Source organism: Globicephala melas, chromosome 13 (genome assembly GCF_963455315.2).
Source record: "Globicephala melas chromosome 13, mGloMel1.2, whole genome shotgun sequence".
NCBI classification, from domain to species: Eukaryota; Metazoa; Chordata; class Mammalia; order Artiodactyla; family Delphinidae; genus Globicephala; species Globicephala melas.
Genome location: NC_083326.1, coordinates 65,802,887 through 65,815,745, shown reverse-complemented (window position 1 = coordinate 65,815,745; position 12,859 = coordinate 65,802,887). Strand labels below are relative to the sequence as shown.

The 12,859-nt window shown below is 46.6% G+C and overlaps 1 protein-coding gene across 9 annotated transcripts in view; it reads left to right on the top strand.

Annotated features, from left to right (window-relative positions):
* DEPDC5 (DEP domain containing 5, GATOR1 subcomplex subunit) overlaps positions 1-12,859 on the top strand; it is a 94,840-nt gene that overhangs the window by 28,729 nt on the left and 53,252 nt on the right. For all 9 annotated transcript variants that reach the window (XM_060311037.2, XM_060311036.2, XM_060311038.2 and 6 more), the window contains exons 18-24: positions 212-281; positions 476-512; positions 1,383-1,503; positions 3,991-4,211; positions 7,815-8,018; positions 9,877-10,012; positions 11,003-11,100. In XM_060311037.2, the coding sequence (XP_060167020.1) occupies positions 212-281; positions 476-512; positions 1,383-1,503; positions 3,991-4,211; positions 7,815-8,018; positions 9,877-10,012; positions 11,003-11,100 (887 nt within the window). The remainder of the gene's footprint in view (positions 1-211; positions 282-475; positions 513-1,382; positions 1,504-3,990; positions 4,212-7,814; positions 8,019-9,876; positions 10,013-11,002; positions 11,101-12,859) is intronic.

The window sequence follows — 12,859 nt, the reverse complement described above, 5'->3', positions numbered from 1 at the left end:
TCTTGAGGTTTAAAATGAAAGGGGTTTAGGGACTTCCTCAGCGGTGCAGTGGTTAAGACTGCACGCTTCCACTGCAGGGGACACAGGTTCGATCCCTGGTCAGGGAACTAAGATCCCGCATGCCGTGTGGCATGACCAAAAAAAAAAATTAATTAAAAAAAAAAAGAAAGAAAGGGGTTTAGATGAATGACCCTGTCTGTTTCTTTTGCAGTTTCTACACATCCAAAAGCCAGCTCTTTTGTAATAGTTTCACCCCACGAATAAAACTGGCCGGAAAGAAGGTAGGTTTCACCCACCAGCAGAGCCTTTAGGGACTGTCACTGATGTTGTTATTTTGGGCCTAAGAAACCTCCTATCCCCCAGTGGTCATGAATAGCATTTGAGAAATTTGTCTTAGTACTTTATAGTTTTCTGCATTAAATAAATAAACAACAAAGCAAATCCCAGGAGTGATAAACTCTATTTAATTTTGCAGCCTGCCTCTGAGAAAGCAAAAAATGGCCGTGATACGTGTGAGTATTTTTTTCTCCTTTCATCACTTTTAGAAAGAGTCACCTAACCCATGGCAACAAGATTTTGTGAGGTTGCATAAAAAATTCACAGCCAAGTTTGGGAGACCAGAGTTCCCCTTGTGTGATCTTTGGAAGGTCCCTTAGTGATCCTGTATATTTTTGTCCTGTCAGCTGCAAAATGGGTGATAACAAAACCTTATTTTTCTTTTCCATAGGTCAATTGTAGGGATCGGGTGGAAAGTTTTAAAGGACTAAATATACACATTAAGATGATATTTTTATTTTTTTTAAATTAATTAATTTATTTTTGGCTGCGTTGGATCTTTGTTGCTGTTCGCGGGCTTTCTCTAGTTGCAGTGAGCGGGGGCTACTCTGTTGTGGTGCGCGAGCTTCTTAACGCGGTGGTTTCTCTTGTTGCGGAGCACGGGCTCTAGGTGTGCAGGCTTCAGCAGTTGTGGCTCACAGGCTGTAGAGGGCAGGCTCAGTAGTTGTGGCGCACGGGCTTCGTTGCTCCGTGGCATGTGGGATCTTCCCGGACCAGGGCTCAAACCCGTGTCCCCTGCATTGGCAGGTGGGTTCTTAACCACTGCGCCACCAGGGAAGCCCAAGATGATATTTTTAAAGTGGGATCACAGAAGGAAATGCTGCCATCATCTTGCCTTTACTTAATGCTAGTAAATAGTAATCTCTATATCGCTTTGACATATAAATCATTTAATCTTAGTAACCTGACGAATGGGTTATTATCCCATTTTTTTCAGGGGGAGATGGTGATGATGACCTATATCTTGCAGATTTTCATGAAGACCATCCGAAGGCCTCTTGTTGAAATGTGTTTTGAGGACAGTTTGTATTATTTGTGTGTTTCAGCTCTGGGGACTCCCAAAGAATCTGAGAACACCCTTCCCATCCAAGTGGATTACGATGCTTATGACGCGCAAGTCTTCAGGCTGCCAGGCCCATCCCGGGCTCAGCGCCTCGCCACCTGCAGGTTTTCTGCCAGATGCACTTTGGGGTGGATGTAGAAGCTGATTAGGAAAACCTGAGGCCCAGTAGGGACCTGCATGAGAGCAACCTTGAAAACATCTTAAATTAAAATTAGCCAAGTGGAAGCCGTAGTATGTGGATCATTAGGGAGTCTGTTTTCTGGTTCTCTGGCCCAGCCATTTTGTTAGCTATGTTTGCTATGAAGTATTGTCCCCTCATAAGGAGAGCATTCTGCTTTTTCTAGCCAAGAGAAGCAATTCGTGAATTCTGGAATTTTCATTTCACTGGGAGGCCACTAATGATAGATAGATAGATAGATAGATAGGCAGCCACTAATAAATAATAGATAGATAGGTAAATAGATAGATTGATCAACCGATCGATCCCAGGGCCCAGAGTTTCTTTTAGGTTTATTATTCCCAGAGGGCGAGAGACTTTTCTTTCTTTATTCCTGTTTTTAAAATTTGCTCCATGGTATTTTGGTCATGTAGTAGTTTTTCATTGTGATATAGTCAGATTTACCAACATACTCATTTCTGGGTCTTGTGTAAGAAAGCCATCCCCACTCCAAGGTTAGAAACGTGTCTTTTGTATTTTCTTCCAATACTTTTTCGGTCTTGGTTTTTATACTTAGTTCTTTATATAGAATTTTTTTTTTTTTAATGAAATGTGAAACAGAGCTCTAGCTTATTTTTTTCCCTAGTTGACCAAGTACCGCGAGTCCATTTTCCACATTTCTTAGACATGGAAAGTGTGCTTTGATTTGAAGAATCACTGATTGGAGGAATATTCCGTCTCTTCACATTGTGACAGATGGGCTTAGAGTGGCCACGTGCTCTTCTTCTGTCCTTTCCCCTCATCCCATCCTGATGTCTGGTCCCGAGAATGCTTAGAGCTCACAGTGAGTGCTGTTAACAGCAGCTCCCCTGCACATAGATGCTGCCTAGGGCCTCGGCGGTGCTTTTCTTCTGAGTGTCTAAGAACCCTTTCATGGTCCAAGATCCTTGGTTTTCTTTCTTCTGATCAAAGACGGCAAGACCTGGTGTCTCAGAGACTCAGGCTGTGTTCCTTGAGGGCACAGACTGTGCCCTAATCTGTGCTCTATTCCCACGCTGGGCTGAGCATATGCTGGCGCTTAAATATTTACTGTTGAAATAATGAAAAGTGTAGTCAGCCCATGGGATCTATTTTCATGTTCCATTTAAGCTCTCCCTTAAAATCCTTCCAGGTGGAAAGAGAACAGCTCTGATGCCAGAGCGGTGGCCCTATCGGCGGTTGCTGACTCTTCCATTCTGAAATTTTGTACCCCGTTGGGCTCCTCTCCTGCTGATCCTTCTTCCTGCTGTTTCCAGAGGTTTTCCCCTCAGGGAGTTTCATGTTTTAATAAGGGCATACGTTTTTTAAAATTTTTATTAAGGAAACATTCAAACAGACCAGTGAAATGAACAGTTATCAGTGTGTTGTCAATCTTGTTTTATCACTTCTCCCACATTTGAAATTTCGCTTGAGTATTCTAAAACAGATATCAGGTATCCTTTTCTTTTTTTTGCGGTACACGGGCCTCTCACTGTTGTGGCCTCTCCCGTTGCGGAGCACAGGCTCCGGACGCGCGGGCTCAGCGGCCATGGCTCACGGGCCCAGCCGCTCCGCAGCATGTGGGATCTTCCCGGACCGGGGCACGAACCCGTGTCCCTTGCATCGGCAGGCGGACTCTCAACCACTGCGCCACCAGGGAAGCCCCCTTTTCTTTTTTTTTTAAACCTGTAAGTATTTCAGCATGTGTCTCTCTAACAAATAAGAAATAAAACAAAAAAAATCTGATCACAGTACCCTTGTCACTGGTAACAAAATTCACACTAATTCCTTAATATCCCTGATAGCCAGTCCCTCTGTAGATTTCCCAATGGTCTCAAAACTGTGATTTTTACAGTTACTTAGTTTGAGTTGGGATCTGAAGAAGATGCACATGTTGCATTTTCTCTTATGTCATTTTCTGTGACCGCAGAGTGTCTTGCTTTCTTCCTTTGTTTATTTCCATATGACATTTAACTTTTCCTGTTGTCTCTGAATCTGCTGTAAACTGGCAATTATCTCTAGAGGCTTGGTTAGATTTAGATTCAATTTTTGATGCCGGAAGACATCTCAGGCTGTGCTGTGTGTTTCCTCTTGGGTGACATCGGTTCACAACCCCATTCTCAGTGACACGAGCTTGATGGTGGGATGAGGTGGGGTCAGGCTGAGCAATTGCTTCTTTACAACTCTGATCCTGGGACTCCGGCCATTGGATGACTGTCAGTCATCTCCCCCGTTTCTTCCACGACGTCTCCAGCTGCTCAGGGCAGAGTCCCTCCTACATTACCTCCTCGGAGATCCCATTGGGGGTTTTCGTTATTGGCCTCCCATGTAGCCCAGGCTGGGGATCCATTTGGGAGTTGTAACTCTAGGTCGGACAGCACCCCCCGCTTGGTGTGACTTGGTCTCTACCCACCAGGTCCGTGCGAGAGCGGGAGAGTCACAGTCGGAAGAGCGCCAGCTCCTGTGATGTCTCATCCAGCCCTTCCCTGCCTGGCCAGCCGCTGCCCACAGAGGAGGTGAGGAGCCAGGCTTCTGACGACAGTTCCCTGGGCAGGAGCGCCAACATCCTGATGATCCCTCACCCCCACCTGCACCAGTATGAAGTCAGCAGCTCCTTGGGCTACACCAGCACTCGAGGTCAGAGGGCAGGGCTGGGCAGGGTGGGGATAGCTGCCTTCCTGTAGCGGGGATGGGCGGGACTATGGATAGGTGTGGGCTGTAAGTCCCATGTGTTAATTATTTCCATGCAGGTGCAGTGAGTACGAATGGCCTTAGCTGTTTGTGTGTGTGTGTATGTTATACTATTTTCATCTTTGCCCTTTCTTCTCTCTTCCCTATAAATGTCTACCTTTCCATATGTTAAGGTAGAGCTTTTCTTAGGCCTAAGGTTAAAGTGTTTACTTATTTCCTTAGCATTTCCATTCGAGCCACACTTAAAACAGCCTCTTTCCTCTATTCCACTTCAAGTGACCTGTTAACTTGGCATGGCCCAGGGAGCACAGGTGCTGCTTTTCCTATATCTTATCTTACCCATCCAGTGGCATCTGCAACTCAAGTATACAGCCCCCTCCTGCCTGTTTGGAAAACATTCTGTTGTGAAATAATTATGGATTTATAGGAAATGCCAAAAAAAAAATCCAGGGAGGTCTTGTGTAGCTTTCACTCATTTTCCCCAGTGATAACATCTCGCATAACTAGTACAGTATTAAAACCAGGAACATGACCTTTGTACAATCCACAGAGCTTATTCGGAGCTCACTGGTCGTACATGCATTTGTGGGTGTGTGTGTGTCTGTGAAGTTTTAGCACATGTGTAGACATATGTAACCACACCACAATTAAGATATTCCATCCTCACGGCCTCTCTTCTGCTACCCCTCTAGAGCCATACCCTCCCACTAATCATTCTCCTCCATAATTTTGATATTTCAAGGATGTTTTCTAAATGGAGGAGTAGCCCTCCTGACTTTTAATCACTGATTTAGGACTGTTGTGTGCACACCGCTGCCTCCTGTTGCCCTGGAAGGATTCCCAAAGGGTGAGGGGTGTTTCCCAGCACTTTGAAGGGGAAACTGGTGGCTCCTGGGGCCTGAGGACCGAGGAGCAGGGTGCTTTCATCTTTCATTCATTAGGCACCATAGACACTGAGCCAACAGCCAGAAATCTTTTGACTGCTGAAAAAAGTTTTTTTTTTTTTAAACTGGTTCAAAGTATAAAAAGGAAATTCTGAAAGAGAAAGGAGATGTTTAATTACACAGCTATAGAATATAACCTATGTCACCTACATTAATTAGGGTTAGTATTCAAAAGAATTTTAATACATTTGAAGATTTCTAGGAATTCCCCGACTCCACGCTTTCACTGCTAAGGGCTCGGGTTCAAACCCTGGTTGGTGAACTAAGATCCCGCAAACTCTGCGGCCAAAAAAAAAAAAAATTCTAGGTTAGCTTTTTCCCACCTTCTGGAAATTTCTGAGTTTGCATGACAGTTATATTCCCATTCTGTTAAACATACTCTTAGAAGGGTCTGTAGTAAAAGTTAAACTACACATTAATCCTTTAAAAACCTTTGTTATTCTAAAAGCCAGTTCTCCTCTGAGGAGATAAATTTGCTCTTAATCCAAGTAGCTTTTTATTTTTTTAAATTATATATATATATATTTATTTATTTATGGCTGCATTGGGTCTTCGTTGCTGCATGTGTGCTTTCTCTAGTTGCGGTGAGCGGGGGCTACTCTTCGTTGTGATGCGCGGGCTTCTTATTGCGTTGGCTTCTCTTGTTGTGGAGCATGGTCTCTAGGTGTGCGAGCTTCAGTAGTTGTGGCCCGTGGGCTTCAGTAGTTGTGGCTCATGGGCTCTAGAGTGCAGGCTCAGTAGTTGTGGCGCACAGGCTTAGTTGCTTGGCGGCATGTGGGATCTTCCCGGACCAGGGTTCAAACCCGTGTCCTCTGCATTGGTAGGCGGATTCTTAACCACTGCGCCACCAGGGAAGTCCCAATCCAAGTAGCTTTGAAAACAAGTATTTCTTTTTTTGCGGTGCAAGGGCCCCTCACTGCTGTGGCCTCTCCCACTGCGGAGCACAGGCTCCGGATGTGCAGGCTCAGTGGCCATGGCTTACTGGCCCAGCCGCTCCGTGGCATGTGGGATCTTCCCGGACCGGGGCACGAACCCATGTCCCTTGCATCGGCAGGCGGACTCTCAACCACTGCGCCACCAGGGAAGCCCCTGAAAACAAGTTTTCTTAAAAGTTATCTGAATGGTAGAATTGATTTCAACAGCCTTAATGATATGTGAGAGTTTATTGGAAAAGCCAAAAAGCAATTCACTGGAACGGTGTCAGGCAATGCCATCCACATGGCCTTTGTTTCCAGTTTCTCTGTTATATTTAGGGCTTCTCACCCATCCACCTACCCAGTGTAGCATAGGAAACATTTCCCCTTTCCTCTACCCATATTTTTGACCCATTTTAGCCCTTAGTCCTATTTCTTATCCTTTTCAAAGTGTGTACTCACCTTTTTTAAAGTTGAGTTCTCTCCTTTTATTTCCATGATAACTAACTAGACTGTATTCTTTCTTATTTGATAAATTGGACCATCAATTTCATTAATTTACAGTGAAAAATACAGTTTTCATGGAGAACTGAATGTTCTCTTCTTGCATGCACAATGGCTTGAGGAATTAAATATTACTATGTACCATGTTCTTTGGTAGGAATTGGGTAGATAATGGTGGACAAGACATTCCTTGATGCCACGGAATTTGTATCTGCTGGACCCACTTTCTAACCTGGGTGTTTGCTTAGTAAACATGGGATGCTCACCAACAGAGTTGGTTGTAGGTTTCAGCTCTTTGATCTACTCAGGTTAGGGACCTGTCTGCCATTGAATGGGACAGGTTGAGTCTAAATATCATGCCATCTCCTTACCTGGTCAAGGCTGGATGCATCCATTTCTTCATTCTTTTCTCCCAAGAATTTAGTTTTTTTAACACAGTAATGTTTGATTGCTTACTCATGTTCCAGGCCACTGCATTAATGGGAGGGGGTTCTGATCCACCCAGTCACTCAGGGCCCCATGGTCCTTCCATCCCGGGATGCCATGGTCATCAACACTGGTCTCCAAAGTTTCCACAGCAGGGCAGAGGAGAATGGAGATCATGCGTGGAGAGGTTTGTGGTCCAGGCCTTCGGGTGGAGCATGTCACTTCTGCCTGTGTTCTCTTGGCTGGAACTCAGTTATTTGGCCCCAGTGCAAAGGGGCTGGAAACTACAGTCTCCTTGTGTGTCTCAGAGGAAAATCAAACAGGTCTAGTGAACACATTGGCTATCTCTGCTAGGGTCTGCCCTTCTGGTCACCAAATATCTACATGTATTGTTCCTCCCACATGCAGAATGCACCCGCCCCATCCCCAAAGGGAGACAACTCAAGACCCACTATTGAGTCATTGCATCCAGCTCAACATCTAAGGTCTCCAGGCAATGTGTGGTCCTCCCCATCAGGTTTGGGTGTGGCTTCACTGGGCCAGTAATTTAGGAACCAGAACCCCCTTCTCCCAGGTATTTAAAAAGTAAACCCATTATTTCATTCCTTTATAGTTTGGCGATTTCACTCATTTCCCTCGTTCCCTAACATGTACGCTCTCCAAGGTCCTTGTCAGCCTCCGCAGGTTGTCCTCCTAGTTCTGCTTTCACCGTGACCCTGTGCTTTCTCTCTGTGCCTCCCCCACCCCACGGTAACTGGCAGATGTCCTGGAGAACATGATGGAGCCACCACAGCGGGACTCCAGTGCGCCGGGGAGGTTCCACGTGGGCAGCGCAGAGTCCATGCTGCACTTTCGACCTGGGGGATACATGCCCCAGCGGGCACTGATCAACCCCTTTGCACCCTCGCGGATGCCCATGAAGCTTACGTCCAACAGGAGGCGCTGGATGCACACTTTTCCTGTGGGTAAGTTGGGCGCTCGGGAAAGAGCCCTGACTGGGAACTCCTAGTCCTGGCGTCCCCTGAGTGGCCTTGGTCAAGGGTGTCATCTTCTCTGCACCTGTGGTGCCCCACCTGGAAGATGGGGTGGCCACGCCCACTTTGTCTGTCCCGGGGCTCTTGTGAGGATCCTTGAGGACTTTGTAGCTAGCCAGCTGTGTAGACCCAAGGGCTCCTTTTTCTGTTTGACAGGGACTGTGCTTTGCCACCTGCTTTCTTTCCTGAGACGAAAGTCCCTCTTCTTGTTCACTCCTTCCTTTCCTTACTCCCTGGATGTCAGTGTTACAGTCTTGGTTACACGGAGTTATGTTACTTTGTTTTCTCTCAGGGTCTCTGACAGCAGAAAAAAAAAATTTTTTTTTTTTTGAGAAATGGGTGAACAATTTCTTTTTTTTCTTTTTCTTTTTTTTTTAGTTTAAATAAATTGGGGAAAAAAAGCTTAAAATAAACGAGTTCTATTTTTTATAATGGGAAGCTGAAATAAAAACAAACTACAGCCATATTCCAAACCATGTTTAAATTTACAAACATAATGAAAGAAGCCTGCCATAAAAGTGTACTTTCTGTATGATACCATTTAAATAAAGTTCAAAACCAATCAAAACTAAAAAATAAATTTTTTTTTTTCAAATTCACTGTTTCTCCGAGCTCATCCTTTTTGATCTGTGTTCGGTCCTAAAGAAGATGACAGTAAGGTTTTATAAAGCTGTGGCTAAAATTAAACTTCAGCTTGATGGGCTGTTACTGGGCTGGGGAGGAACAGGTACATTAACCTCCTGGGTGTTTTCAGGAAGCCATCCTGCTGAATGCTTGCAAGTGTCTAGTTATTTTCTTTGGTACTTGCTTTCGGAGTTACAAGTTAAATAAGTGAGCAATGAATCTGGTTCTTTTGGCTGTAATTGGGGGTCATTCCCAACCCCCTTTTTGCCCCTCTTATCTCTATCCTAATCTGTCACCTTACCTGTTTCTTTCTGGTGTCCCTTCCTCCCCATCATCATCCCCACCGGCTCCCTTCAAGTTCTCTTACGAGAACTATTGATGTTTCTTCCATGACCGTCAGCTCTTCCTGCTTCTGTGCTTCCCCCCACCCCCATCACCCATGCTTTTCTAAAGCTAAATGTGTTTACTAAATACTCTGCCCACCTGGCCCTCTAAGAGCCGAGGCCCTCCTCTGCCAGGCTCCCCAACCTCCCGCCTCCTCACCCCCATCCTCAGAGGTTTTTCTCTTTCCCAAGCGAGTTTGTGGCCTCCAGCTTGTGTTTTGCCTCTTCCACGTTTGGGGTTTGCCCAAATACCCTCTTCTTCAATCCCCGCTAACCTGGTTGGACAGTCAGCTCTGAAACCTATCATTCTCCAGGAAGCATGTTTCCGTAGACGCAACTAATTCTCACTTAGCTCCTACTCGATGTCCGTTTTGCCCTTGTGCATCCTCTGCTCTTGAAGTAGGAGCTGTTATCATCTCAGGTACTAACAGAGTCATCGGTGTTTCTCTCGTGTGTCCCTTCTCGTTTCGCCCATGTTGACCCTCCTGGGAGGGACCCTTGTCTCCCATACTGTTATCTTTCTTTACTGTGTCTCAGTTGACATGTGCGAGACAGAGGACCCCAAAATATTTTTAGACTGAAGCCTCACAGGAGGATGAGCCTTGCTTGGAAGAGGCGATGTCCCATCTGGGAGCCAGAGGGTCACAGACAGGACATGCCTCTGTGGTGTGGTCGCCTTTCAATCACCCGCGTCCCAGCAGCGGGAAGGAAGGAAGGTTGAGGTGAAGTACACAGCACTGGCTGTCGGGGGAATGATGCTCAGTGGATCTTTGTCTGGGCAGGACCATCTGGAGAGGCTATCCAGATCCATCACCAGACCCGACAGAACATGGCAGAGCTGCAGGGCAGCGGGCAGAGGGACCCGACCCACTCCTCTGCAGAGCTGCTGGAGTTGGCATACCATGAAGCCACTGGAAGGTGAGGCCGGGCACGGGGTACTGGGTGGGAGGTACTGCGAGAACGTGCTCGGGCACCCAGGGCAACAGCAGAATAGACTGCCCGCGAAATGTCACGTTCGTGAGACTCGGAGACACCGTGTGCACGCGTGCGGGCCTTTCCTTTGTCAGCGTCGTCCCTGCCACCAGGCCAGTGCACAGCAAATAGCCTGAGATGCTTTTGCCAGAGATGTTCCCCAGGCCCTGCTTTAGCTTCTGCTTTAAGTCAAAACACGCTTTGTCAACCTCAGACATGAGTTTCTCCTAATCCTCAGTCATGGGAGAAAACGAGTTCCAAGGCAGGTGGTTCCCGCTGTGTGTTTTGGGCAGTCAGTCTATGACTTTTGTCATTTTGGTCATTGAGGAATTCCACTGTTGGGTTTAGAAGAAGTTGATGCTAAAAGCAATGGAAACCAAGGCCTGTGTTTATAGAAACAAGTCTTTTCAAACCAGGATCCTGAATGTGTTACAAGGCATCTGAGGAGAGTCAGCCTAGGAAGAAAGTCATTTAAGCCTTGACATGCTCGAGTCCATGCTACACTACCCGCTGTTGCTGTGATCTGTTACCTTTGCAAAGAGCAATCTTTGATCCCTTTTCAGTCATCCCAACATCCCATGGGATGGATGAGGGATACAGGCAGGGCATAACCTCTTTCCCAGGTTAACTTGGTACCTCTATTCAAGCACCTCACGTTGTCCTGTGGGTATCAGCAAGGGGAGGCTTAGGACGGAGGGGGCAGGCATCTGACGTGGCAGTGGGGAAGCAGCTGGGGTGCCAGGGCAGGAGACCAGAGCTGGCACACACTCCAAGCCCCGCAGCCTGGCGGCCATGGTATGGGTCTTAGTGTTTGCCAGCCTGTGTGGCCAAATGTTCAGGCCTGGTTTTGATGAAAACCCCCTGGAGACAGGGTGAGCAGGATAAAAGAGGTGATGATCCACATTAAGCCAGGCGGCTGGGCTCTGTTCTCTGCAGGCACAGCGCTTCCCACCAGCCTGGCGATGGCACATCCTTCTTGAACTTCACTGGAACAGAAGAGCTTCCTGTCAGCCTGCTCAGCAGCAGTGGTGCAGGTAAGCAACCCAAGAGGTAACAGAGTGGGGATGCTCAGAGCAGGCCCACACCTAGAAGCGAGGTGGGAACCAGAAAAGCAGGGCCATGTCTATTTCCGGATCATTTCAGCCACAATTTCGGGTGACCTATTTAGAAGCAGTGCTGTATAATGCATGGAATTATAAATGGGCTGCACTTTACGTTTTTAGCCGAGAACGTGTTGGTCAAGAACACATTTATCCTTGGACTGTCAGTGAGTCATGATTGAGGGCTGCTTATGAGATCACTGTAGTGGGCAACACCAGGCCTGAGAGCTTTAAATTACATGTGTGTGTGTGTGGGCAAACCCACCCCCATAAAAACAATCAGGAGAGACCCAGAGGGAGCAGTGTGGTTCCACCTACGAGTTCAGAGAAGAGAAGGGTGACGTTGTTGCCTACAGAAGTGGGCACGCATCTCAGACGCGAAGGGGTAGAATTTGGTCAGGAGGAGAGTGAGAAGGTAAGGGATTCTAAGTGGAGGGAGAGTAGGAACTTGTATTAATACAGGGTTTATGCTTTTTGGAAGCACTTGTATATCTGTTATCTTACGCGATCATCCCAGTAGGGAGTAGGTTATTAAGTATATTTTACATATACGGCAGCATAGCACCCAGAGGTGTGGAGATGTTACACTAATCGCTCAAGCCAGTAGCCAGGTGTCCTGCTGTTTCTGATTTCAGCAGCAGTGTTCAGAGAGCCTTTACAGGGGTAGGGGAACATGAATTTGGATGGGTGGGGGGCAGATTTTGGAAAGCCTCAAAGGGCAGATAATTATACAAAATGAATATGAAAAACATTAAAACGGAAAGAAAAAATGGTGCTGCTACTTTGTGTCTTAGTTTTCTATCAGTTAACCTGCATTTGTGGAACTTGGCTTAAGGAAGGCGTAATGAAAGTGAAGTTGTGTTAAGTTGGTGAATGAAGTTTTTCCTCCATTCACGGGTGGATTCAGCCAGCGACGTTTCTAGAGGCCTATAGCTAAGGCTCGGAAACTGGACTGGCAGTGAGAGAATTACTAAAGGATTATACTTATTTCCTTCCTATTTCTAGTGCATCTTTTCTGTCATTATTTTGAATGAGAAAACAAATTGAATAAAAATTTGGGGGTGAGTAAGATACTTTTTATCCCTGTACTCAGGGGGCTAAAAATGTTACTTGTCTACCAGACTCTTTCAAAGTACCTTCAGAATACGCTAAAGGCAACGTTTCTATTGTTTTGCTAAAAGAAGGAGCCATTTTATAGGAACCCAGAGTTTGACCTTCCTGGCTGTTTGGGGTCAGGTTGTACCAAGGAGGGCTGCTCTGGGGCTCATGGGACCACACTTTGAGCGAGTTTCCTGGTGACCTGAAGCTGGGGAACCATGGGCTCAGGTGGTAACAGCACCAGGATTTGCCCACAGTGGTCGTGGAGTGCTTCCGGGCCTGGGGTGGGTAGCTCGCGTAGACCAGATGATTCCTCAGAAGACGAGTCTTGGAACTTTACAATCTAGTCTGGGGAAAAGCAGGAAGTTGCAAAGAATCCTTATTCAGCGATTGGTGTGGAAGATCCTCAAATGACACCATCCTAGAGGCCTCTGAGCTAAGAGTTCCCTGGTGCACATGCATTGGGAAAGCGGTTGCTGCCCCCTGCACCTCGGGCTCACCTTCTCCCTGTTGGGCTCCTGAGTCATAGATCCATCTACCTGACGGACCTCCCCACCTGGATGACCCCCGGCTACCTCATCCTTAATTACCGGCA